The 23,792-nt window shown below is 37.9% G+C and overlaps 4 protein-coding genes across 9 annotated transcripts; 2 read left to right on the forward strand and 2 right to left on the reverse strand.

The window, feature by feature from the left end:
• On the forward strand, positions 1–3,581 carry guca1d (guanylate cyclase activator 1d). Of its 2 annotated transcripts, none has more exons than XM_028984569.1 (4): positions 1–373; positions 591–740; positions 1,116–1,203; positions 1,318–3,581. In XM_028984569.1, exons 1-4 carry the CDS (start codon positions 68–70, stop codon positions 1,443–1,445), a joined length of 672 nt encoding a protein of 223 aa, XP_028840402.1. In that variant the 5' UTR covers positions 1–67; the 3' UTR covers positions 1,446–3,581. The 2 variants fall into 2 exon arrangements, with proteins under 2 accessions (XP_028840402.1, XP_028840403.1); XM_028984570.1 differs by having other exon boundaries at positions 2–373; positions 1,116–1,239; positions 1,318–1,424.
• A 458-nt stretch (positions 3,582–4,039) lies between these two features.
• alg8 (ALG8 alpha-1,3-glucosyltransferase) lies at positions 4,040–8,084 on the reverse strand. Of its 3 annotated transcripts, none has more exons than XM_028984568.1 (13): positions 7,976–8,084; positions 7,730–7,808; positions 7,463–7,656; positions 7,278–7,384; positions 7,136–7,203; positions 6,531–6,657; positions 6,313–6,416; positions 5,445–5,565; positions 5,155–5,288; positions 4,935–5,074; positions 4,744–4,841; positions 4,596–4,668; positions 4,040–4,532 (listed from the first exon to the last, which is right to left on the reverse strand). In XM_028984568.1, the coding sequence occupies exons 1-13, from the start codon at positions 8,062–8,064 to the stop codon at positions 4,307–4,309; spliced, it is 1,560 nt and encodes a 519-aa protein (XP_028840401.1). In that variant the 5' UTR covers positions 8,065–8,084; the 3' UTR covers positions 4,040–4,306. The 3 variants fall into 3 exon arrangements, with proteins under 3 accessions (XP_028840401.1, XP_028840400.1, XP_028840399.1); XM_028984567.1 differs by having other exon boundaries at positions 4,040–4,535; XM_028984566.1 differs by having other exon boundaries at positions 4,040–4,668.
• A 1,171-nt stretch (positions 8,085–9,255) lies between these two features.
• ccdc90b (coiled-coil domain containing 90B) lies at positions 9,256–13,291 on the forward strand. Of its 2 annotated transcripts, none has more exons than XM_028984049.1 (9): positions 9,256–9,435; positions 9,653–9,750; positions 9,841–9,944; positions 10,764–10,865; positions 11,024–11,065; positions 11,146–11,217; positions 11,563–11,616; positions 11,845–11,959; positions 13,039–13,291. In XM_028984049.1, the coding sequence occupies exons 3-9, from the start codon at positions 9,903–9,905 to the stop codon at positions 13,092–13,094; spliced, it is 483 nt and encodes a 160-aa protein (XP_028839882.1). In that variant the 5' UTR covers positions 9,256–9,435; positions 9,653–9,750; positions 9,841–9,902; the 3' UTR covers positions 13,095–13,291. The 2 variants fall into 2 exon arrangements, with proteins under 2 accessions (XP_028839882.1, XP_028839881.1); XM_028984048.1 differs by having other exon boundaries at positions 9,257–9,435; positions 9,653–9,772.
• Positions 13,292–13,724: 433 nt separating this feature from the next.
• pcf11 (PCF11 cleavage and polyadenylation factor subunit) lies at positions 13,725–23,694 on the reverse strand. Of its 2 annotated transcripts, none has more exons than XM_028984525.1 (16): positions 23,352–23,694; positions 21,103–21,228; positions 20,691–20,828; positions 20,393–20,572; positions 19,370–20,247; positions 19,104–19,269; positions 18,715–18,973; positions 17,046–18,472; positions 16,865–16,925; positions 16,008–16,124; positions 15,800–15,914; positions 15,491–15,674; positions 14,924–15,079; positions 14,687–14,779; positions 14,568–14,603; positions 13,725–14,249 (listed from the first exon to the last, which is right to left on the reverse strand). In XM_028984525.1, the coding sequence occupies exons 1-16, from the start codon at positions 23,517–23,519 to the stop codon at positions 14,031–14,033; spliced, it is 4,323 nt and encodes a 1,440-aa protein (XP_028840358.1). In that variant the 5' UTR covers positions 23,520–23,694; the 3' UTR covers positions 13,725–14,030. The 2 variants fall into 2 exon arrangements, with proteins under 2 accessions (XP_028840358.1, XP_028840357.1); XM_028984524.1 differs by having other exon boundaries at positions 20,655–20,828.
• Positions 23,695–23,792: the final 98 nt, after the last annotated feature.

Here is a 23,792-nt window from a genome sequence, read left to right on the forward strand (position 1 = left end):
ACGCAGGCCATATCCCGTTAAGACGCTTATTTTAAGTGTCTGTCTCTTTGTAGTTGTCAGTGAGCTTATGAGATTTAAACTTTCTGTATCCTGTTCACAGCCTATTTGCTGTGGCCATTCTGTGGTTGTCTGGGCTGCAGTCCGCATCAGAAGTAGAAAGACTGACGTGTCCAGTATCATGGGAAATGCTCATGCCAGCCTAGATGACATTCTTGCTGAGGATATGCATCATTGGTACAATAAGTTCATGAGGGAGTCCCCCTCTGGACAAATCACACTTTTTGAACTCAAGTCCATCCTTGGACTGCAGGGAATGAATGAAGACGCAAACAGTTATGTGGATCAAGTCTTCTTAACATTTGACATGGATGGGGTGAGTAAAATCCTTCTCCAGTTACTACATTGGGAAAGATTCATATTTTTGATTGGTCTTTCTTTCAAAAGATTTTAACTTGACTAATGATATTGTTGTCATATATGTTCACCCCTGTTTTGGATGTGACATGTACGATTTTCCTGTTTAAACCACAACTGCAAGGGTGGTCAAAACCAATTGAAATGATTCTGATGCCTTCTGTCCATCTTGTCAGGACGGCTACATAGACTTTGTGGAGTACATTGCTGCAGTTAGTTTAATGCTAAAGGGAGAAATTAACCAAAAGCTCAAGTGGTACTTCAAGCTGTTTGATCAGGATGGCAATGGAAAAATTGACAGAGAGGAACTTGAGACCATTTTTACAGTAAGTATATGTTATGTATTTTTCAGTTGCAATGATAATCTGAGAAAATTTACTGCACACACACACATACACACACTATATCTGTATCTGTTTACACCTTTATTTATGGTTATCCTTTTTAGTGAACTGAACAGTGGAAAGAAATTGAGTAGATAATCAAAGAAAATATCATAGAATGCTGCTCTCTTGTCTGTGAATTAATATGATACCAGAGTTTAATTCTATTTCAGCAGAGCTGCATTAAAAAAAAAAAAAAAAATCTTGATGGTCTGGAATATTAATGTTTCCTGAAATGCTTCACCTTATTTCCTTAATGATGCAGCAAAGATGCTATTTGAGAAATCGGCTTATGAAGGCTGTTTCTGTTGGTTTTAGGCAATACAAGACATCACTAGAAATCATGATGTTGTGCCAGAAGACATAGTGGCTCTCATATTTGAGAAGATAGATGTAAATGGAGAAGGTAACTCTAGAAATTTAAGATTTCAGTCTTTTTGAGGTAAGAACCATGACAGTGTCTCATTGTTTTGTGTGAAGCTGATCAAACAGCTGCAATTTTTTCTTAATGAAAACACAGGTGAACTTACACTGGAGGAATTCATCGAAGGAGCCAAGGGGCATCCCGATATTATGGATATGCTAAAGAAAATGATGGATCTCACTCCAGTCTTAGAAATCATTGTTGAAGGGAGAGTGAAGCACTAACTAGAAGCTTGGATGGGTGAAGGGGTCGCTATTTTCTAAAAAGAAAAAACAACAGAAGAAACCTGGATTCATTTGTCTATTCATTTGTCTTCACGTTGATATATAATATAAAATGCCTAGGACTCCCTGTCATTTTAGGGAAGTGTTGATCTGTGAAGTTCTTAGCTGGAGGCCCAATTGCTGATCAGCAATTTCCTGAAGCTCAGAGGGCTTTATAGACTCCATCATGGATGCCTTTTAACGGAAGGGCTGAATTGGGAAAATTTGTCCGAATCGCTAAAGCTGAACTTGTTTGTGCAATTTCAAATACTGGAAATCAATGACTGCCTTTAAAATGCACTTTCCCAAGCCAATGGTGCTAATCTGCAGCCCGAAAAATATTCCTATGAAACGCAGTGCTGATTAAAAGTTTGTGAAACCTGTTTCTTCTTTAAATTCCAGACTATAGGGCACACCTAAAAGAAAAAAAAGGTAAATAAATAAGCCGCACTTACTGGGTGTAAGTGGGCAGTGGTTGGCCTATCGGTTAAGGAATCAATTGTCTATAAGATGCAGGATTCCCCTTTGAAACATGAGATATTAACGGAGCAAGGTGTTATAGGAAAGATGTTTTTTAAATAAATGATGGTGATATCCACAACTACATACATACTGCAAATGCTTCTTTTTTTTTTTTTTTTTTGCTTTTAAAAGTACAAAAGCTCTATAAAATGTAGAGTACTTCTACAGACATATGTGTGAAGCTCAGTGAATTCCAGTCTGGTAATGTGATAGGACGCAATGTGTGAAATAAGTTCTCTTGAGGAATTGCCTGTTATCTCAATATTCCACAATCAAAGGATAGTGGTACTAAATTTAAGTTGATGCAATTGGGAACAATTGCAACACAGACATGAAATGGTAGGACACTTACAATCAGGGTCAGCGCATTCTACAAACATTCAGATTATGACCTTCAGATTAGCCCAAGAACAGTGCATAGAGAGCTTCATTGTATGTTTTTCCATGGCTGAGCAGCTGCATCCAAGCCTTACGTCACCAAGTGCAGTCAGATGCGATGATGTAAAACATATCACCACTGGACTCTAGAGGAGTGGAGATGTGTTCTCTGTAGTGACAAATCATGCTTCTCTGTCTTCTAGATGGCTGATAAAATGAGAACTGTACTTGTTTAACTGCATTGTGCATTGAGTGGTGGCCTTGCGGTTAAGGAAGTGGCCCCATAATCAGAAGGTTTCTGGTTCAAATCCCGACCCGCCAAGGTGGCACTGAGCAAAGCCCTTCCTGCAACAGTGTACAAAGCCAGGTTAATTAAGACCTGGATGAGGGAGTTTGGTGTGGAGGATCTCGACCGACCCACACAGAGCTCTGACCTGATAAAACATCTTTGGGAATTAGCCAGGTCGTCTCATCCAACATTAGTAATATGAAATGCTATTCTGGAACAAAATGCGATTAACACACTATTAGAACTTGCAGAATGCCTTTCCAAGAGTTGTAGCTGTTATAGGTGCAAAAGGTGGGCCAACTTCATTTTAACATCATAGGGATGTCAAACATGGGAAGTTTGTGTTTAAAGTCACACTAAAACATACCTGACAGTCATCCTGCCTGTATTTACACCTTCATTTGAATCATTTTGTTATACATAGATAAATAGTAAAATAAAGTATCCAATTTAACCCTCTTTTGTTTAATTGGGTTATCATTATATACTTTGAGGAGTTCTGTGAACAATTATACAAAAATAAGGAGATTTGTAAGGCGTTCACAAACTTTCAAGCACCATTTTACAGTCATAGTTCAGCAAGAGGAATCTTGTTGTTACACAAATACATTATTTCTCCATTAAATTCTATGGTTTGGATATTATCTTTGGTCTGTTATAGACCCAAGCAGTTTAACTCAAAATGTGTATATGTGTATTGTATTATGTATTTATTTATCACTTTATAAAATGATGTATTATTTATTTATTGTTTTTTATATATTATTTAATTGTATTGAATAACTTGAAATATGTGAAATTAAAAAGGAGACCACATTACTTAAAAATACAAGTTCACATATAACTGAGATTTCAGTTCCCTTTGTAGTAGTTTACTGATCACATGCAGTTTATAATAATTTACGTCTGTATTGCCTTATCAATAAAAATGATAAATTATTGTTCCGTTTTCGTTTCTTTTATGTACATGTTCGAAAAACAGCATTCAAGTAAGTAAAGATTGACTAAGGATCAACAATTCTCATATAATGGATTTTGATAGTTCAGTCCACCTCGCAGTTAAAAGAAAGAAAGAATCTGGAATTTCAGTGAATAAGGGGTGAGAACACATGTTGAATAAAGAAGACTTTAAATCTAATAAATCTAGATGCCCTGTGGATATTGGTTGTTTACTAAAACAACCAAAAAATATCCTGAATTTTTTTTTAAAAATGCTCTAGAACTCAAAAGAGAGAGATAATTACTCAGATTTCCAGTAATACCAGCAAAGCCATGGACTTGTGCCAGTGCCCATCATGTACAGGGAGATGTTGGAGCATATTTTACAAAGACAAATGTCCCAGTAAGGAGTGTTAGTAAGTGTTAATTAGCTGGTAATCACTTTTTAATAGTCTCTTTATTACAAAAAGATATTATGGGAAATCTATTTGTAAATATGTAACCTGTAAATACTCTGTAACCTGTAAATAAGTCTTTCAAATACATATCAGTGGTTTAAAAATAGAAGAAAAATGCATGATAATCAAGATCATGTTATAAAAGTAGATTTTGTAGTTTATTCAAACTGTGGTCCCATATAGAAGTTTTGGACAGCAGTAACTGAAATTTTGGACAGCAGTAACTGAAGATCTCATCAATGACTTTTCTCTCTGTCTAGCTTGGTTCTCAGTGCCAAAATGTAGAGCCTGATGAAGGAATAGGTGATCCCAAGTGCACAGTAGACAGACGTCATCATCAGTGGGATGAATGGCAATGTTTGCTGCCATGCTGTCAGTGGATAAACCCATTCACAGACGACCTCCAGAGGAATCAGACCCATGAGATACAGCTGCTCCATGCTCCGCAACAGGGGACCTTCCCTACTGACATCATAAAGGTTAGTAAGAAGCCTCAGAGAAGGAAAAAAGCAGATAGAAGCTGACCTGAACAGTGTCTTCAGTGCAGCAAAACTGGACAACGTGTACAGCAGCATGAGCAGAACTTTGATGGGCAGCTCTAGAAAAGACACAGGAAGTGAAGCAACCATGTTGAATAAAGGTCATATGCTGAGATAGGACTAGGAATTTGTACCAGGTGCAGTAAAGAGCAGTGGAAGCAGTGAGAAATGACCACTTGTAGATAACATAAGAAAAATTCCAGCATCCTCCCGGCTTTTCACTGCAAGCAAACTGCAAAAACAGACACAGGCCACAAAAGGTATAAAACAAAGCAGAGCACTCAAACCAGGACACAAGATCACATCACTGCTATAAGACTCATACCTAAATGGAAGGATGGACATTAAAACAGCCTTCTCATGTACATGCCACCCAAACAGAAATGACCCCAGGGCACAGATTGTGATGCATCGCAGGAATCCTTGTGCCCCATTGGGTCGCCACCATAAAATCCACAATGAAGGCTAGATGGATGAGGGTAAGAAACTGTTAATTGTTGCATCATGTCTTGTCTGGAGGTGTAGATGTTCTTTTGTTGACGCACCAGTATGGAGATCAGTGTGCAGATCAATGTTGCTAGTGGAGTCACCGAGGGAAGAACTGAATGGTAGAATTCCTGCACCAACCCACCAGTCATTGAAGCCTTGGGCAATGTCTTCAGAAGTTGAAATTTTACACCTTACAAGAGATTCATCATTAGACCTGAGCATTGAAAATTTACCAGGACTTTAGTAATAATTAATCACCTATTCCTGAACCATTTGGCCACATGAATAGGTTTATACAGTGTCTTTAAGATAGAATTAATGTTGCTTCCTCCTCCAAACAACATACCCAGCACAGACAGGGCTTTGTCCACTACATTGTACAGAGCCCACATGTTGGGTGCCCAATAGGCATGACACAGACCCCGTTTGAAGGGAAAGAGTCGAGAAAGAACCTGCGGCATCTGACCCTATAAGAAAATAAATGCATGTCATTGGAGAGCAAAATAAAAGCTACATGCCTTAAAACATAAACTACATGCTCCTAACAAGTTCTTACGTTCTACCTTTGTTGTTTTCACAAGATGGATTAATTGTACATATATTTTAATGATAAATAAAAATCATATATGACACCAAATGCTTTGCTGAATTTCACTTAATAAGTTGCACCTGAACCAGATACCTTTGCCAGTCCTTCAAGCTTTTTGACCTCAAACAACAAGCTTTTGGCATAATTCTATATTTGAAAAGGTGATTTTCACAGTCCACCAATTTTGTAATAGGGCTGAGGTCAGGGTTTTGGGAAAGCCCACTTCATCAATCTCAACCACATGAACAACCACCATTTGATCTGAGGTGATCTGAAAGAATTTGAAGGTAGACCACCTTCTTCATTACACCAGTATCACTGGCAGCCAAACGGTAGCATGATGCTTGTACTGTCACCATGTTGGACAGCAGGTCCAGTTCTTGGGTTTGGACCACTGATGAGTCGCTAATAGGCCTTAGCCACATCAATTTCAAAGAAAATAATTAACTTTCAATATGTAATATGTATAACGAACAATCCAAATACATTTCTGAAAGTCCAAGATCTCCATGATCAGTGTATTATCACTGATTGTTATGCAAGATTGCAGAATTAATGAATGTCATATAAGATGTAAACTGTAAATAATGTAAAATGTAAATAAGAGGTTCCTACTTATACACACCAATGCAATAAATGGTCCAAAGGAAAGTGCGAATACAGACAGAACTAATGATCCAAGAAGGGTGAAGCGGACAGTGCTGAAACTTCTCCAGCAGAATGACCCATCTTAAAAAAATCAACACAAAAAATATATTATATAAATGTACATGCCAACCTCCACCTGAGGAAGACTCCTCTAATGGAAAAGCATGAAACAGACATCTAGGTGATGCAGCTCACCGGAACTGTTGGATATGATGCAGTAGGATCTCAGTAAGAAGATACCATAAGCTGGAGCGATGTACAGATAAATGTGCTTCAGGTTGAGGAGGACGGCAAACAGCAGGGCTCCTTCCAGGTGTCTGTTCTGTTGAAACATGAAAAGGTTACTGCCCACTTCACCCCGCTGGGCTAGCATGATACTGAAGTCTGTAGAGGACATGCAATTTCACTTTTTTGTTTTGATATCTCGAGAAAACAGAAGTATCCCAAAAACATTTTTGAGCTAACCCATTGCTAGCTATAGCATTATGGATGAACTCATTCATTATTACTGTAATCTGGGGCTGACGCAAGCAGAAATAGCCATTTCAGAGAAAGACAAGTTTTATATCAGTGTCAATCACTTGAGCAGAAGACACATTTCACTTGCACAAGTAAAAAGACATGACTTACATGAGAAGACAGGTAAGGCAATATATATATATTTTAAATAGAGTTGTTAAACGTTGACCTCACATGAGATCATGACTTTTTTTTAGAACAAAATAAAAAAAAAGTGAAATTACATGTCCTCTGTGGACTTCCATAGCATCAGGACAGAATTGTTTCTTTTTTTGTTTTACCTGGAAATGTCTTACAATTGACAGAAGCAGAATGCCAAACAAAAATCCATTGTACTGAAAATGAATGTCTGAAATAGATTTAGGAATTATCAACAATTTCACAATGTTCATGTCAGCCCACGTGGCAGCTGAGGAAGGATACGGTCAGTAATTAGGAGGCCAAAGTTCCACAGCAGCAACACGGCCAGGACAAATGGACGTATTCCAAGAAATTCCTTGCTTTTGCAGGTTCCGATTATGTTGCAGCACCTAAAAGGCAGCAAACGTGACTTTTCTCAATGTGGTAAAATTAGGAATATTCTTGTGAAATTTGGAAAATAAACTCACTCTTTCACAGCATAAACAAGGAGCAGGTCTGTCAGTATGACTGAAAGCCGTTGGAATAGAATGGTAGCAGGGCTGGCATAATTAAGATTTTGCACAACAAGCATCTCTTTATCAAAATATTTTGCCAGATGTGACAGACAAAATTCAAACCATGCGAAAAATGGAGGATAATCCAGGGTCCATTCTGAGGTTTCCTGAAAGTGAATGTGAAATATGAATTTCATGCAGTAAAGTAAAAAAAAAGAAACACCCTTTTCTGGTGCCCACCTCGAAATACCAGTCTGACACCGGCAGGGTGTGGGTGATGGCCAGCCAGTTTCTGTGAACCTCGAAATCTGTCGAGCGGCTGCAAATATACACAAGACAAAATTAAAGCTTTTAAATCAACAGCATCATCTGACATGTGACTACAATTACAATACAGAGCAGGTAAATGCTGAACAACGATGAAGAACACAAACAGCTACACCACTGGAGCCCCAGACCACAGACAGATAAGCACATGCAACCTACTATGTGTTTATTAAAAGACATTTAATCAAAGTGACTCCAAGCGTCAATGCCGGAAACCATCCAAACCATCTCGTCATGGAAGCCGCCATGACAGTCCACTGGGGGCGTGTTCGCTTCTCATTTTCGAAGAAGGCGGCAGACGGCGCCGCTTCCGGCGTGTGGTTTGGTGATCGGAAAGGTGATCACGGAAAGTTTTAAAGTCGTGGGTGTCGCAATTTCGCGTTTCTCGCAATTTCTTAGCATCATTTCAGAATTATTTATAATTCTTAAAATAAACTATGTTTTGCACCTATTAAAAATATGACTGCAGTGTATTTTGTTTATTGTGCATTCCTCAGTGACCACAATATTTATTTTATATAAATTGTTAATGCTGCCAAAAAAAAAAAGCACCACCTACAACCACAAAGCTCTGCATAGACTAGTACATAAACAAGCTTCCCTCTCTACAGGACATCTACACCAAGCAGGAGAAACATCAGAAACCTAGTCACTGCAGTCACAAACTCTTCAAACTGCAACCGTCAATCAGACGGTACAGCAGCATCCGGTCCTGGACTGCAAACCAGCACCACACTGAATAACACAGACAACTTGCCTTATATATATATATATATTAGTGTATATATAACTGTATGTATTTTTTCAATGAAGCAGCAGAGCAACCAGAAAACAGAATTCCAGTCTAGATGTTATAAATGCGTGAACTAATTTCTCTGCATCTAGCAATGTTTCTTAGGTGGAAGTACTTTGTCCTGGAAATATTTTGAAAGTGACAATCATATGTCAGATCAGCATCAAAAATCACACTCAAATGTTTTACAAATGTACTAGGACCGGTTGAAAAAGCAGCACACCAACACCAACACTATGTTCCGATTACCAACACTTCGGACTTATCCATGTTGAGCATAAGGAAATTGCAAGTCATCCAGTCTCTAATGGCCTTCAGTCAATTTTCTAGTTCAGGGAGGCGCATAAAAATGAAAATGTACCCCATGTCTACAAATTAACTAACCAAGCAGCAGCATGTACAATGAGGATAACAAAGGGCCCTGTATCAATTAATTTGGTTATTTTCTGATGTACTTGTTTACAGATATTTTTAAAAATAAAAAGAAGAAAAAACACGAGACACGTTCAGACGGCCACACAAGTCAGCGTGACACGTTTGTGCTGCTCTAAAAGCCGTCGGGACGCCTGCATGTGAACACACCCATATGCATCCCACGCATGCGCATTTCATGAAAATGAAGGAGAGGCGTGGCGCACATGTTCACGTATGCGAGGTCATGATACTACTTCCTCGCCACGTGGTTCGGTTGCCTTGTGTTCTTCTTTCTGCTCTGTGTGGGGAGACATGGCTGTAATCAGGCGCTTTGCCGCGACACTTCATCTGAGTTTCGCGACATTTCGGCACCCGATAAGTGTAGTCCGGAAAGGAGTCCAGGTCTCTAGAGGTGAAGAATTACAGTTAATGCTCGTCGTTTGTCTAATGCATCAAAGTTTACAACTTTTTTAGGCTCATTTCATGTGTTTTTTCGCATCCTGTGAAACACGAAATTTTATACGTCCACGTGTAGCGTCCATGCATGACGCGTTTTTGTTGTTTTTATTAGTTAAGCACATTGCCTATGATTCTGGCAGTGCTCGGAAATTATCTATCTCTGTGTTAAGGTTTTCACGCGACGTCAAACTGGAGGTCGTATGACATGAGAAAGGTGGAGCTGACACCGCTGGAGCAGAGGAAACTCACTTTCGATACTCATGCACTGGTGAAAGAGTTGGAAACTAAAGGTTAATGCTGTTTATTATATTGTTTATTATAAGAATTACGTTTGTTAAGAGAGAAATGTGACTTAAAGGTTTCGAGAGGCATCAGGCAGAAGTGCTGGTGGGGGCGCTGGTGACTCTGACCACTGCCAACATGGACGTTGTCTACAGGGATATGGTGACAGCTGCACACCAGGTTTAAATCATCCGCTTTTACATATAATGCCACCAAATGTACAGACAAATATCATGATGTTCAAATAATATATATTTTTATGTTCGGGCATCTGCAACCCTCAAAATGCCAGGTGGTACAACAGTCCATGTAGACAAACACACTATGAAGACTACTAAATGCTATAAGTTGTCAAATATCACATAACACATTGCATCATCCAGAGTTTATCTTTTGAAAATGTATGCCTGTGTGCAGCCAGAATTGGTGCAGAGGTTGAAGGCTTCAGCCTGTCAGAGAACAAAGACAACTGTGTCTTGCTTACAGTCCAGCATTGTGTAGTTGTCAAGGTTTGAGGCTACATGAGTGAAGAACATGTACTGTGACATATGCCCCTCTCTTCCGAAATTTGATAACGACCCCAAACATAATAAGACCACCACTGCTCTGCTAAAGAAACTGAAGGTAAAGATGCTCCACACAAAATATTGACACTTTGGAGCCAATTTGGACATTTTCACTGGTACTCATTTTTGTTGCCAGTGGTTTAGACATTAATGTCTGTGTGTTTAGTTATTTTGAGGGTACAGTGAATTTACACTGTTATACAAGCTAAACACTGACTACGTATCTTCAGTGAACTAACTGGATTAAAATGATACTAAATACCTAGTCATTAGAAAGTATTCTTAAATTATTGTTATTATTTATATATAAATTATTTTGTACCATCTGACATTCTGAAAAAAACTGAAATATTAAATGTTCATCAATCTTGTTTAAACACATTATTCGCATTGTTATTTCATTTAAATAATTTTTCTTTTTTTTTTCTCCCAGGAAATTGCTCTTCAGCAAATAATGTCTCATTTGGACTCTATACGGAAGGACATGGTGATACTGGAGAAAAGTGAATTTGCTAACTTGCGCTCTGAAAATGCAGTATGTATCCAAGCCTTTGCATCACATTTCTCCCACTCTGAACACATCATGGCTCCTGTCCTGTTTTAACCGCAGTCTGAAATGCAGTTGGCCTTCAGGTGTGGAATACTCATAAATAAAATGCTTACAGCAGAATGGCTTTGTTTATTTTTTATCAGAAAATGAAAACAGAACTGGAGCAGATAAAGAGCAGGCTAATGGTGAGTAAAGCAGATAGTTAATGGAATTTTAAAATGCTAATTTCTTACATATGCAATATCTTTTTTTTTTTTTTTTAAAGGAAGAAAGTCAAAAAATTAAAGCAGATGCAAAATTGGATATTAATTTGGAGCGAAGTAGAGTTACAGACATGGTAAGTAACCTCTCGAAAGCATTACTTTGAGATGAAATGCTCCTTGACTTTGCTTGCACTCATATATGTGACTGATCATGTTTTCATGTGTGATGACCAAATGAGCAAAGAAGTGATTTAACAGAATAAAACAATAGATGTTTTGCTGTGTTGTGTAATGTGACTCACAAATTGAATGCAGACAAACAAAGTACAAAATAATCAGACATGCACCAGCAATTATCTTGATGCGGCACATTTATTCTACAAAATTAGAAGCCACGACACATCAAATGTTTGTAAATGTGTGGTGCTGGAAGAAAAGGAATTTCGAAAGTGATTATTTTGTTTTTTCCTTTTCTTCAGTTTACAGAGCAAGAGAAGAAACTTTTAGAAATCACGACAGAGTTCCAGAAGAAGGTATTATTTAAAATCTACTTGTTTCATTCATTCATAATCCTGACAAATTTATCTGGTACTTCCTGGTTAATCAGAATCTGACTATGTAGTATCTGTGACTGGATTAAACATGATTTTACTGGTCAGTTCCTAGTACAGTCCAATTTTTTGTTTTTTGCATTTGCAAAATAATTATATTGTAGTCTTTTTATTTCCAATTTAACTGAGCAGTCCATTTTAAAATTGCAGAATTCAGATATTGATCGAAGCACAATGGAAACAACCAAGAAAATTGACACAGAGGTTGCTTCGCTGAAAACGCTTCTTGAATCTCTGAAGCTTGAGACTATTCGATATCTTGCTGGTAAGAGCTGATGAACACGTTGAAACATTACATTAATTAATATTATTATTATTGCATCATGACTGCATTACTAGTTCTTTAACCATTAGCCTCATTGACAAGTATATCTCAGCTGGTTTTATTTATTTCAAAACACGTACACTAATCCAACAACCATCTATAAGTTAACATTTATTTTTCTATCTTTATTCAAAGCTGAATAGCGTTATTGAGCACCTGGACTATGGATTAATAATAATATATTTGCACATTTAATCTGAACAGAAGGTTCATTTTACGTATTCACTGTTTGGCAAGACTAATAATCATGTAAAATGTACAAGAACTTGTACATTTAATAGACTAGTTTGGATACGGCATTGGGAGAAACTATTGTTATTTGGCTGTTGTCACCAATAAAAACAGATTAACAGTGATGCTGCTGTAAACAGTCGCATGAAAAAATGTGGACACCTCAGCAAATATTTGCTGTTCTTTAATAAAAACCTAATGTTCTTTCAATTTATATCTGTATAAATGATTATTAAATAATAATTGAATCTCTCAAAACTAAGATTCCAAGGACACTTTCTGCAGTATATGTAAAATTGGGATGGTAGTAGCCTAGAGGGTAACACACTTGCCTATGAACCAGAAGACCCAGGTTCAAATCCACAACGACCATTGTGTCCCTGAGCAATACACTTAACCCTAAATTGCTCCAGGGGGGACTGTCCATTCCAGAGCTAGCCATTTCTTTTTTTTTTTTTTGTTACTGTTTCTAAACTCAGATTTTGATTAATTGGTCTAAAGTATGTAATTCTGAAAGTCCTGGGTCTTCTGAAAAACAACCTCCATCAGCTGCTGAAGGGGGAGGGAAGTGAGGCGTGTCTTATATCACACATATATATATTCAACTGTGATTTAGGAAGTATTAGTAAATACCTACAACTAAAATGAAGTGTAATGTGTATTGAAGGGACAGGATATGCATTCAGAATTGGACCCCACACTGTGCAAATGGAGACTGAATGTTGTAACAGTTGTGTTTTTTGCAGACTTAAATCATTCAATTTAAGTCATTTTCTTGTCTTTTACAGCATGTGTTTTCTCCTGCTTGGCAATTGCCTTGGGATTCTACCGTTTCTGGAAATGAACGGATCTGTTCTCAGATTTTAGCTCTTTGGTTTCACTTAATCTTAATATGTAAACTTAATACTGCACAGCATAAACATGTTTGTATTATTGTATAATGCATTAACAATGTATGTATATTTGTGTAAATAGTACAGACTTAAACACAACAAATCGATCATGTTTAATTATCTGTGTATAAAATGCTAAAAAGGACAATGAAACCTGTTTGTTTAATTATTGCTCAAGGCACCTGACTCGTCACCCACTGGCAGGAACCTGGCTTTAGTTTCCGAGTAAAAATACTGGTAAATTTGAGCTCAATTCATATGAATGCATATTTTAGAGAGTCACATCAGAGCCATTTACATTTTATATATATATATATACACACACATAAATAAGTTGTAATTGCTAATGATTGTTAAACAGAAGACCAAGAGTACAATTTTTTTTTCCAAATGAATTTTATTGTATTTAGTGTCAAAAAAAAAAAAAAACTACCATAACCCATAGAATTAAATTTGACAACTCACCCGCTTTTCCCTCAACATTTAGCATCCAAATAGGATATGTTTGTGGACATGTTCAAAGCCACTAAAAAGAAAATCTAAGAACTAGTTGCTCATCACCCAAAACAAGAACACTTGGAATAGGAAAATTGTTTTAATTAAAGCCTCATTACACATTACACAAAAGAATACCAAATATATCTTTATTCATAAATTAAATTTTACATATACATTTCCCCAAAGTACACCTTCCATTCTACAAGATCAATGTGCATCCACACAGCAAAAACACCTGGATTTCACAGGCAATTTCAAATACCAAAATGTATTTAAAGTATGCATAGCTTAGGGCCCTGCCGCAGAGCTAGCAAATATAAAAATATCTTTTTTTACAAAACAAATAATGATTCAAAATAAACACAAAGTCAAGATGTGTGGAAGCAGCTTTAATAAATAATTGCACTGGTTTGCGTGTCTCCTTCTAGCTTCACCTGGCATTCGGTTTTATCCACTACAACATCAACATCTGCCATTTCTGGCTCTTCCTTTATTTCCTTAATACTTGTACCCAATGCCATTTCATCTTGTCCTTGAGTCAGGAATGCGTTTAAAGGGTCTGTCAGGACCTTATTAGGTGAAGGTGTACAATCCACAAATGAAGATGTCTGTGTTAAAAAGAAATACATTCATCTTGTTTAGGAATTATGAGGAAGGAAAGGACCTATGTCTATAGCTGTATTTCAATACTGATTAAACAATAAAATCATAAGCAGGTGATCAAATGAGAAACTTTCTCAGTCAAACGGTGCCTGGTGAGCTGCAGAATATGTGTAGCTGCATAACAGCACTAACATTTACATGCATGGCATTTATCAGACACCCTTATCCAGAGCACAGGTTTGAACCTGTGACCTATGGTCTTCAGATTCATAGGCGGATGTGACAAAGCAAAATGCTAAAAAGTGATTTTGTTTTTGACTTACATTCTTGTAATCCTCATAACAGGAGGGATGATAAGTCTGTGGAAAAGGAAAACATTATATTTCAATCCATATGTATGAATACAAGTTGCATAAGACCAGTTAAAGATCAGTTCATCTACCTTCTCATCAACTCTGATTGCATTTTTGAGATGCCACTCCTCTTCCTCCTCCTCCCAGTACATCTCAAACTGTTCTTGACAAATCTCACAAGACTGAAGAGCAAAATGATTTTACCAGAATTAAATAAGAGTAACAAGCACATATGTTGAAGATGGTGTCGGTAAGGTAAAGTGTAATTGTATAAAATGGATGAATGTTAAAAATGTGAATCAATAAAAAAATACCAGAGAACATACCTCAAAAACCGCATCTGGTGTGGCTTTAACACTCTGAAACTCTTTTTCTTTTGCAGCTTCCTGTGTTTTCTGCACAACCTCTTCATGAACCTTTTCAAAGAAATTACTCTTTGCCCTCTCTTCCAGATCAGCTATTTCTTCAAATTCAATCCAGTCCTTCAAGAATCCAAAAGTTGTTATTATGATAATGTACAAGTCACATTACAACTTAGATGAAATATAAGGCATGGTGGACACAGTTTTAATAGAATTCCTTCGACCCATGTTTGGAAAGACAACACAGGTGGACTCTGCATCAAACCAATCATTCAGCTAGAACAGAGTTACAGCCACATTATGTCAGGTTCATACATATGAAGCTAGGAATGAACTGATATGTTTGTAACACTTGCAATGTTACAAAAATGTAACAACCAGTCTATATTGTTGTGTATATTAAATCATTTCAGTAAACAAAAAATGTGTACAATACATATTCATCTGTTCTTCTGACAGAAAATAAATTAGATTTACACCAAAGCTAAAAAAAACGTATGATGAGATGGATACAGGTTATTTTTTACTTACAGTCAGGCTGTAGTACCAACGGCGATGTGTGACCTTCTTACTGATGTCCTTCTCGGATCGGTTCTGCCTGTAATGCCAGTCCAAATGATCTGCGTAAACATCTGTTTGGGAGGCAGTGAAGCGCATTCCACAGGAGTAACACTGTATCCCAGTGTACAGTTTTGTTATAACACTGTCAAATCTCCTGAAAAACAATAGTAATGTACATCAAAATAATTTCACTTATTAAATATTCAAACAAAAAAAAGGATGTCGTTCTTCAGAAAAGCAACTCAATTATGATATGAAAGGAATTATGAAAGGAATTACTGCTTCATGTCCTCAAGGACAAAACTAGTCAAATCTGGAAGGCTTTCATCGTCAACTTGTTCCTCATCATCTTCTTCTTCAACAGTGGTCTGAGACTGTGAGTTCTGAGATAACTCTGTAAAATAATTAATTATGCCATATTTACATTTTAATGCACTACACGAAAAGGCAAAAGTCACTCTAAAGGTGTGCTAACACTTCTTCTCACCATTCTGAGCTGGGTCTGTTGACGTGGGTTTGATTATACCAGTGGAAATTAGTTTAGACAGCAGGTCATTCACATCCATTTGACCCAGGTGGCTTTCAGGCTGTGGAATTTGAGAGCCTAACAAAATATTAACAAAAGATTAAGTTAAAGAAAATCATCTTCATTCCAATAAAACACAATCCAATGTAGGACTTTGCACCATGCTGTAAAATGACTTTAGGTTTGAAGTAGAAACTGGAAGGACACATTTGTCTGATCAACGGCTCCAAACTGAATTCTTTAGATTAGTGGATGAAATTAAATTATAACACTACAAATGCTATTTAGTGTTTTAGTGTTTGTAACACTATTATTACAAACTGTTCCTACCCATTATTCCGCCCATTAAAAGAAAGTAATTTGTAGCCAATCACCTGACAGCGCCACACTGCATGAGAGATCCACAGGTACCTCTGCAGGGCCAGTCAACCCAAAAATGAACCGTACATGCAGAACTTTTTCCCCTCGTTTGACCAAACCAGGAACAACCATTGTCAGCAGCCCACAGGCTGCTTTGTTTAAGACACACCCATAATTAACAGTAGGTATATGAGTTTTATGATTATCTTCACTGTAATAAGCAATCTTATTTATTTGAGTCTATTTGAAGCACGGGTTGATGGAAGCATTTGTAACGAATTTGGACATGGCACAAAAAGAATAGACGTGCTACAGGACCATTTATATGAAAACCCCTCTTCCCTCCCACATTAGCAAACTAAAATGAAAAAATGAAGTTAGAAATACACCATGTACCAGTCCAAAATAGAGCTGTTGTATAGTAGAAAGAATGAAGAAGACAGAATGAAGATACTTACCAGCTTGGCTAAAAGGCACTGGAGTCTGTTGAATGAAGGGTTGACCAAGAGAAGGTAGAATCTACAAGAGTTTAAGCACATAAAAGCATGCACAATTAATCTGCTGTCAGTAAACCATTAATACCTTTTACTATAATGGCTCATATAGCCAGAATAATTTTTGCATCCAACATAATCTTACCGTCTGCTGAACTGGGGCACCTGTAAATGGAGTGAGGGATCTGAAGGAATCGGAAAACCCGGATAAGGTAGCAACTGGGACAGAAAAGCTTTGTCCTTGTGACACATTTTGCTGGAACTGTTGTGGTGCACCACCAAAGGGTTCAGAAAACCTATTAGTCATGTTAAAGTTTGAAGTTGGTTGGCCACCTGAATTTGTCACGGATACCTGGCCCTGTGGTCTCAACTGGTTTGGAAGATTTGGAGGACCACAGTATCTCGGGCCAACCTGCTGGGGTGTGCAGTCATATCTGGGAATTCCCTGGGCCTGTCCTTCAAAAATCATAGGGCCTGAAGGATTCTCGAAGCACATTCCAGTTGACTGATTACCAGGACCATCAAATCTCATTCGTCCTGGAGGACCATGAGTCCCATCGTATGCTGCTTGCCGGTGCTGAAACCGAATAGGTCCTTCAAACCTTCCAGGACCCTGCTGCATGGGACAGTCAAACCTCATTGGGCCATCAAATCTACCAGGCCTAACTGGATTATCAAACCCCATTGGTCCAGGGCCATCAAATCTTCCATGACTTTGTGGTCCAACTGGCCCATCAAATCGGCCAAAACTTTGCTGAGGATGGGATGCATCGAACACTCCAATGCTGTGAGGCTCCATAGATCTCATGGGTCCATCAAATCGATTTGAACTATCAAATCTCTCAGTGGCTTTATGTAAGGCTGGCCCTTCAAATCTTGATTGATAAGTGTTTTCATATCTTCCGTGACCATCAAATCTAGAAGAGCCATGTGGACCACCAGCCCCATCATATCTCACTGATCCTGGATTACCCTCATATCTGCTATGCAAATGAGTTCTTGCTTGAACATCAGACCGTGATTGTCCAACATGATTCGGTCTTCCATCAACAGAACCTTTAGGTCCATCGTGTCTAGTCACACTTGCTTGTGTAATGGAACCTTCTGATGAGTGCGGCGGTGTATGTCCCGGAGATTCACAAGGTATTCCTCCTGACATATTTCTACTCGGTGCTGAGAGTATCTCATGTCTGGATGGGAGCTCTAAGGGCAGAGGAACATCAGGTCCTGTGTCAGAATGTACACTGTTGGGACTTTCAAACCTTGGACTCATCTCTCCAACATGCAGTTGCTGAGTTTCCATATCCGAAGATAGTTGATCAAATACAGCTAGTGGTGATTTCCCAGAAGCCCCATCTAAGCAAGAAGGACTTGGTGAACGTCTTAAAACAAGTCCAGAATTTGGTGGCAGTCGGTCACATTTCCTTGGGTCGTGATGTCTATTGAATGGCTCTCGAACAAAATCTTCAGTGCCTTCCATTGTTCCAGTATATCTCTTCTGATCCTTCTCTTCAGGTACAGGTCTCGGATGAGAAGCTCTCTCTCTTACAGGTGAATGTGGATCCCTAACAGCTATAGGAAAATGCACAGAATACCATAATCAAAACATATGTCCAAAGCCTTAAAACAAGTGCCTCAAATCAAAATATTACTTCAAGAAATCATTCTTAAACCCAAACAATTCATCCAAATTAAATTAAAGCAATAGAATTTTTTTTCTAAAATGCTCATGGCACTTATCTTTTAATAATGTTTAATGCTGCTAGCATTTTACAATCAGTATGAAAACAATTAAAATCAATAGATTAGCCTACCTGGATGCTGAACCTGAGTTCTTCTAAGCTTTGACTTATGTTCAAAGTATGATTTCTCAGCATCTGAGAGATTTCCCTGTTGGGACTGAGGAGAGGACAAGAGAGTTTTATTTTTTGGTAGCTTTCCATCATCACTGGAACCTTCCCAAGAATCAGATCTTTGCTTTTCCTCTTGGTACTGAAAAAGCCTGTTTATTTGATAGGCCACCCTTATGAAATCTTCCTGTGATATTTCGCCATCAGCATGCCTTTTGCTAGCCTGAGGGGAAACAGTGAAAAAAAATTAGCTTAACTTACAAGGAAACACAAATAAAGCAAAAAATTAATACGGCTGGACAATTTATCTGAGAAAGTCTGTACTTCATTCACGTGAATGTTTTCTAAAATACCTTCTTGAGTAGATCTCTTTTGCTGGCAGAATTAAGCACATCAGGTATCTGCAGATTGACATCAACACTTAGACGATGTCTCGGTATGCGGGGCATTGCTGGTCTTGGGCTACTGGTCCATGATTTATGTCTCTGAGGAACAGACTTGTCATCAGGCTGTTTCAGGCTGGAGACAGAGAGAGAAAGAGACTGAAGAAAATAAGAATCTAATTCCAGATTAGTGGTAAAGATACAGAAAATGACCATTCACAGGTAAACTGGCTTACGGTTTGTTTCCTTCCCATCCACTTTTCCATCTTTTGACATTTTCTTTAGACTCAGGAAGCATTCTTGATTCAGCAGATCTATCATCCATGGACCTTTTTGGCCTTCTTGTTTCAGAAATGCTCTTTTTTGGAGTAGTTCTGTCTTGCCTTGTGTGCGCTGGAGGAAGTTCAGCATGCAAGTGTCTTCTCCTCCTCTCTTTTCTTATGGGAGAATGATGAGCAGATGGAGAGCGAGAACGTGACCGAGATCTCTTCCTAATAGCTTTCTTCACCTTTGCATCTTGTTTGTCACTGGTCTCATTTCTCTCTTGTTTACTCAGAGTCCCATTTGCAAGCTTCCCTCGACTGTTGGTCAGTCTTTTCTGGTCTGAGCTTTTCACTTGCTCATCCTTGTCTTTTTTCTCCATACTTCTTTTCCTGTCATCCTCCTTTGTTTCCGCTTTCTCAGAAATGTATTTTTGCAACCTTGGATCAGTCACCTTGAAATGTTCTGGTTCAGAATTTTTACATCTGCCTTGAGCTCCTCTGGATAATGGTGATGCAGATTTTGATTTTGGCTTGTCATCCCCAGTGACATCTTTTTTAGCAAGTTTTGTCTTCTCTACCCTGCTTTGCTTTTCCAGAGACTGATGCCCTCGTTTTTCTTGTGCATTAAGAAGGTTTCCTGCACTTCCCGGTTCTTTTTTATATGTAACTTGTTCCTTCACAGTTAAAGCTGCTGATGCTGTTCTGTTTAAACGAGGGTCCCTTGTTGAAAACTTATCAATTTGGGTGGTAGGCCAGGTTTTTGAATGTGGCACTTGCTGGGTAATCTTGGGTATGACAGGCTGTTGAGGAGTATTAATAGGTGCACCAGACTGATTCATTTGATTTGCAACCTTTAAAATAAAAAAAGGCCAAAATGTGAGAGCATGCATAAATCCACATTAAAAACTTTAAATGTTACTACAAAAAAGCTTTTGTTTTTACAGAATTAGTGCTCATTTAACCCTGAAATACCCCAAAGTTTGAAATTATCCTTACCAGCTGGGCTTTGGTTTGCTCAAGCTCAAGTTCTATCTTCTTCTGCTGAAGCTCTAGCAGCTGCTTTTGTTTTGCCAGCAGCTGCTGTCTTATTACTTGCTCTTGAGTCAAACTTTTCTCACTCACTACAGGATGCTGGAGCTGTGGTGTGCTTGTTCTCTGTGTAGCGACATCTTCAGTCTAAACAGAAAGATTGGTGTGTTACTTTTGAGCCTAGCAATTTAAACACAGAGCTGACCACTCAAATTCAAATCTCAGTTACCTGTATCAGAAACTTTGGGTTTACATGAATACTTGCATTTGGTAATGGCTTAATTGGCCAAGCAGGATCTACTGCATTCACACCAACATCTAAGGCATATAATTTCTTCAGAGGGAAAATTTCATCCCATGTAGAGCGCAATTTGAACAGACTTTTTCTAGTGTTCTCATCCACCTAGAGAGAAAAGGCAAACAATATCCAGCTCAGCACCAATCAATCTCAGACCAGGTCAAATGGACATAGCTGGAACTAGTGACAAATCCAGTTAGCATTACCATTCGTCAAAATGATAAATCACAATAAGGAACATTATTACAAACTGTTCACAATGGTGCATCCAAGGTGTGAATTGTTTCTAATCTAATTCATTAGCCATAGTTAACAATGCAATATGAGACAGAAAAATGCACCTATTAAGAGATTAAAAGAAAATTAAAGTGTCATATACCTTTTCAAACACACATATAAATGAAGATACTAGGTTTTTAGCAAACACTGCAAGGTATTCGCCACCAACATTCTTCACTATGGAGTCCACTAAGTACAAAACTGGAAGCTTCTCTGCAGGTGGTGCCTAGAGTAATAGAAAACTTGACAGTTTAGAATACAACTACATCGTGCACAATTCAGACATCATTCAGGATTCACTTCAAAAATACCAGCACAGATGCAATTTAGGGACAAGCACAGACTTCCCACTGACTTCAGAAATGTAGATTTTAAATGTATTTAGGCTGAGAAAAGAAAAAAACCTTAAATTAGGGTTGAAAAATGCCATTAAAAAGTTCAATTAAATTATTTTAGTCTGTGAAACTCCAGTTTTGCGAGTGAAAAAGCAGACCGGGCAAAATTGTTGGATGAGTGAAAACACACCCTGATGAAAAGTAGTTTGGGAGAAATACAGAACACTTCTGTTATTATGGGAGAGAAAAACGTTGGGGGGGGGATTGGGGAAAAAAAAAAAAAAAAAAAAAAAAAAAATCTTCACCCCTTCTTAGTGAAATATACAAAAATTATTTGTTGCTTGTGTGCTGCTCAGAGGATCAGGATGAGACACTGCAAAGACTAGCAGCAAAAGTATTTATTTAAAAAAATAAAAATAAAAAAAAAATTTTTTTTTAACTGGACTCCAGACTCACAACACTTGACCTATTTAAAGAAATCCAAAATGTGCCTCATGGAACCTATTTACAGACATAAGCTATTATACAAATCAAGAAATATTAAGCTATACAAAAATACACTGGGAAAGAAAAAGACAAAAAAGCACATTTCATATTTTTTATTGTCACAATAAAATACCATTTATTCACATTTGTAATCCATATGGAAAACAGGCCTATGACCCAGAATCATTTATAAAAATAAAAATAAAAAATGTAAAAAAAAGCTAAACCTGAACATTGACCTTAAGATACTTAACCGGAAAACACTAGCAACCATTTACAAAGAACCCAAGTATAATTACGCCGACCCTAAATACCTAGATAGTCCTTAAACATACACATATATTGTCAACATGGCAAACCCTACAGAATTATGCAAATAATTCAAATTCTACCTGAAACGTTCTATACGATCCTACGTCCTGAACCGATTAATAAACTTCTACTGGCAACAAGGAACGAAATCTAGACCAATCTTGGTCAGGAAAAGGTCAGCTTGTTTTAAATATCTTCTGTGAGCAATTGCAACTTCAATAAGAATTAGTTGTTTTCACTGACTATTAAACCTAAAAAGTCAAGACTATAAACATTCACCACAGAAACTCAACTGAAACACACACTATGGCCAATACGGTCTGGACATATCTGACCAGTGCATTACATCCTCTCTGGATGCTTTGATTTCTGCAGGAAATATGGTGAGCTGCAGAAGGACCAGGAGCCCTAACGCCCAGCTCATTTTAGCTCTTGATGAGCTAATTTTACCAGATACAATGCGCTACTCTAATACTTTTTTAATAAAATATGCGTTTAATATATCAGTACAGTAATATATAAAAGTACGTCGTTGCGCTGTTGGTGTTTTCCGATATGCAACAGGTTTGAATCGAGATTAGTTTTTGGACAACGTAGTGATTAGAGATTACGCAAAGAAAAAATTAAACGTTTGTGCAATTTCCGGTAGAAGCAATGTAAAATTAGCAAACAATTACAATAACTATATCATGTAAATAAAAAGCATGTACTAGGATTAAGACCAAAGCCGAATGAAATCTAAAATAGGTTTTAAAAACACGTGTGAGAAACGTGGGGACTCGCTGTTCGCGATTCTCATACCCAGAATCTCTGTAGGCTCTGACCTAATTCAATTCAACGCCCTGCTGCCGCCGCTTTTGGTCCTTTTTTCCGCCTGCCTCGTTTCAACTAGTGTTGAATTGAGACGCCCCTTTGGTTTGAGGCCCTGATAAACTTGCTAACTTGACGTCATCGTGGTCGACTAGCATTAGTCATGTTCCGATCACGGTAAATAATCAAACACGTATGTATAACCTGAGTAAAATCAGTGTTTTCGATCCTCTTTACTTTCAGCGGTGGAGTTATCGGCCATACAGACGTAACATGCAAGAAATGGCCGCCATGTTGTCAAGGCTTCCTAATATCAGCTAGCAGCTAAGCTAACGCGCTAGGAATGGCCTTCGTTTACAGAAGCCAAACTGGTTTAAATAAAAATAAAATTCTATTTCATAAAAACCTTGTCGATTTGAGCTTCAATTATTGCGACGATATCCTTGGCGAAGTGGAGGTTCTCCTCGGCGAGAATGGTCAGCATGTTGATGTGCGGTTTGCTGTTGAAAGTCAAATCTTCCAGCGAAGACTGGTATTCTCGTCGCGCGTCCTCCCTCGCCGCTTCGTCCGACATCTTGGATCGATATACTGAGTCAAATTAAGCTTCAGTCGTATCTACAAAACCAAGATCATGTAAAAAGAACAGTTCATATATCCATGAGTTGATCTTTATCGCGTCTAACGTCCACTCTTCGCGTTTAAACACGCTCGATGTCTAACAGAAAATGGCCGTTACTCGTCAATCCTATCTTTGCACACGTCACAATAGCAGACTTTATATAAGTACTTACGTCACACGATTCTGATTGGCTGCTTAAAATACTTAAAATTCTCAAATCCACACACC

The sequence above is a fragment of the Denticeps clupeoides genome, chromosome 6 (assembly GCF_900700375.1).
Source record: "Denticeps clupeoides chromosome 6, fDenClu1.1, whole genome shotgun sequence".
Classification (NCBI taxonomy): domain Eukaryota; kingdom Metazoa; phylum Chordata; class Actinopteri; order Clupeiformes; family Denticipitidae; genus Denticeps; species Denticeps clupeoides.

Bases quoted from the DNA above. Each gene is read 5' to 3' on its own strand.
- guca1d (XM_028984569.1), top strand. From the start codon at position 68: ATGAGATTTAAACTTTCTGTATCCTGTTCACAGCCTATTTGCTGTGGC. The intron at 741-1,115 runs GTAAGTATATGT...TGTTGGTTTTAG, and splicing joins AACTTGAGACCATTTTTACA to GCAATACAAGACATCACTAG. The intron at 1,204-1,317 runs GTAACTCTAGAA...ATGAAAACACAG, and splicing joins GATAGATGTAAATGGAGAAG to GTGAACTTACACTGGAGGAA.
- alg8 (XM_028984566.1), bottom strand. From the start codon at position 8,064: ATGGCGGCTTCCATGACGAGATGGTTTGGATGGTTTCCGGCATTGACG. The intron at 7,657-7,729 runs GTGGGCACCAGA...ATTCACTTTCAG, and splicing joins TGTCAGACTGGTATTTCGAG to GAAACCTCAGAATGGACCCT. The intron at 7,385-7,462 runs GTGAGTTTATTT...GCTGCCTTTTAG, and splicing joins CTTGTTTATGCTGTGAAAGA to GTGCTGCAACATAATCGGAA.
- ccdc90b (XM_028984048.1), top strand. From the start codon at position 9,258: ATGCGAGGTCATGATACTACTTCCTCGCCACGTGGTTCGGTTGCCTTG. The intron at 10,866-11,023 runs GTATGTATCCAA...ATTTTTTATCAG, and splicing joins ACTTGCGCTCTGAAAATGCA to AAAATGAAAACAGAACTGGA. The intron at 11,960-13,038 runs GTAAGAGCTGAT...TGTCTTTTACAG, and splicing joins GACTATTCGATATCTTGCTG to CATGTGTTTTCTCCTGCTTG.
- pcf11 (XM_028984524.1), bottom strand. From the start codon at position 23,519: ATGTCGGACGAAGCGGCGAGGGAGGACGCGCGACGAGAATACCAGTCT. The intron at 20,829-21,102 runs GTATATGACACT...TTTTCTCTCTAG, and splicing joins TTATATGTGTGTTTGAAAAG to GTGGATGAGAACACTAGAAA. The intron at 18,473-18,714 runs GTAGGCTAATCT...ATTTTCCTATAG, and splicing joins AACTCAGGTTCAGCATCCAG to CTGTTAGGGATCCACATTCA.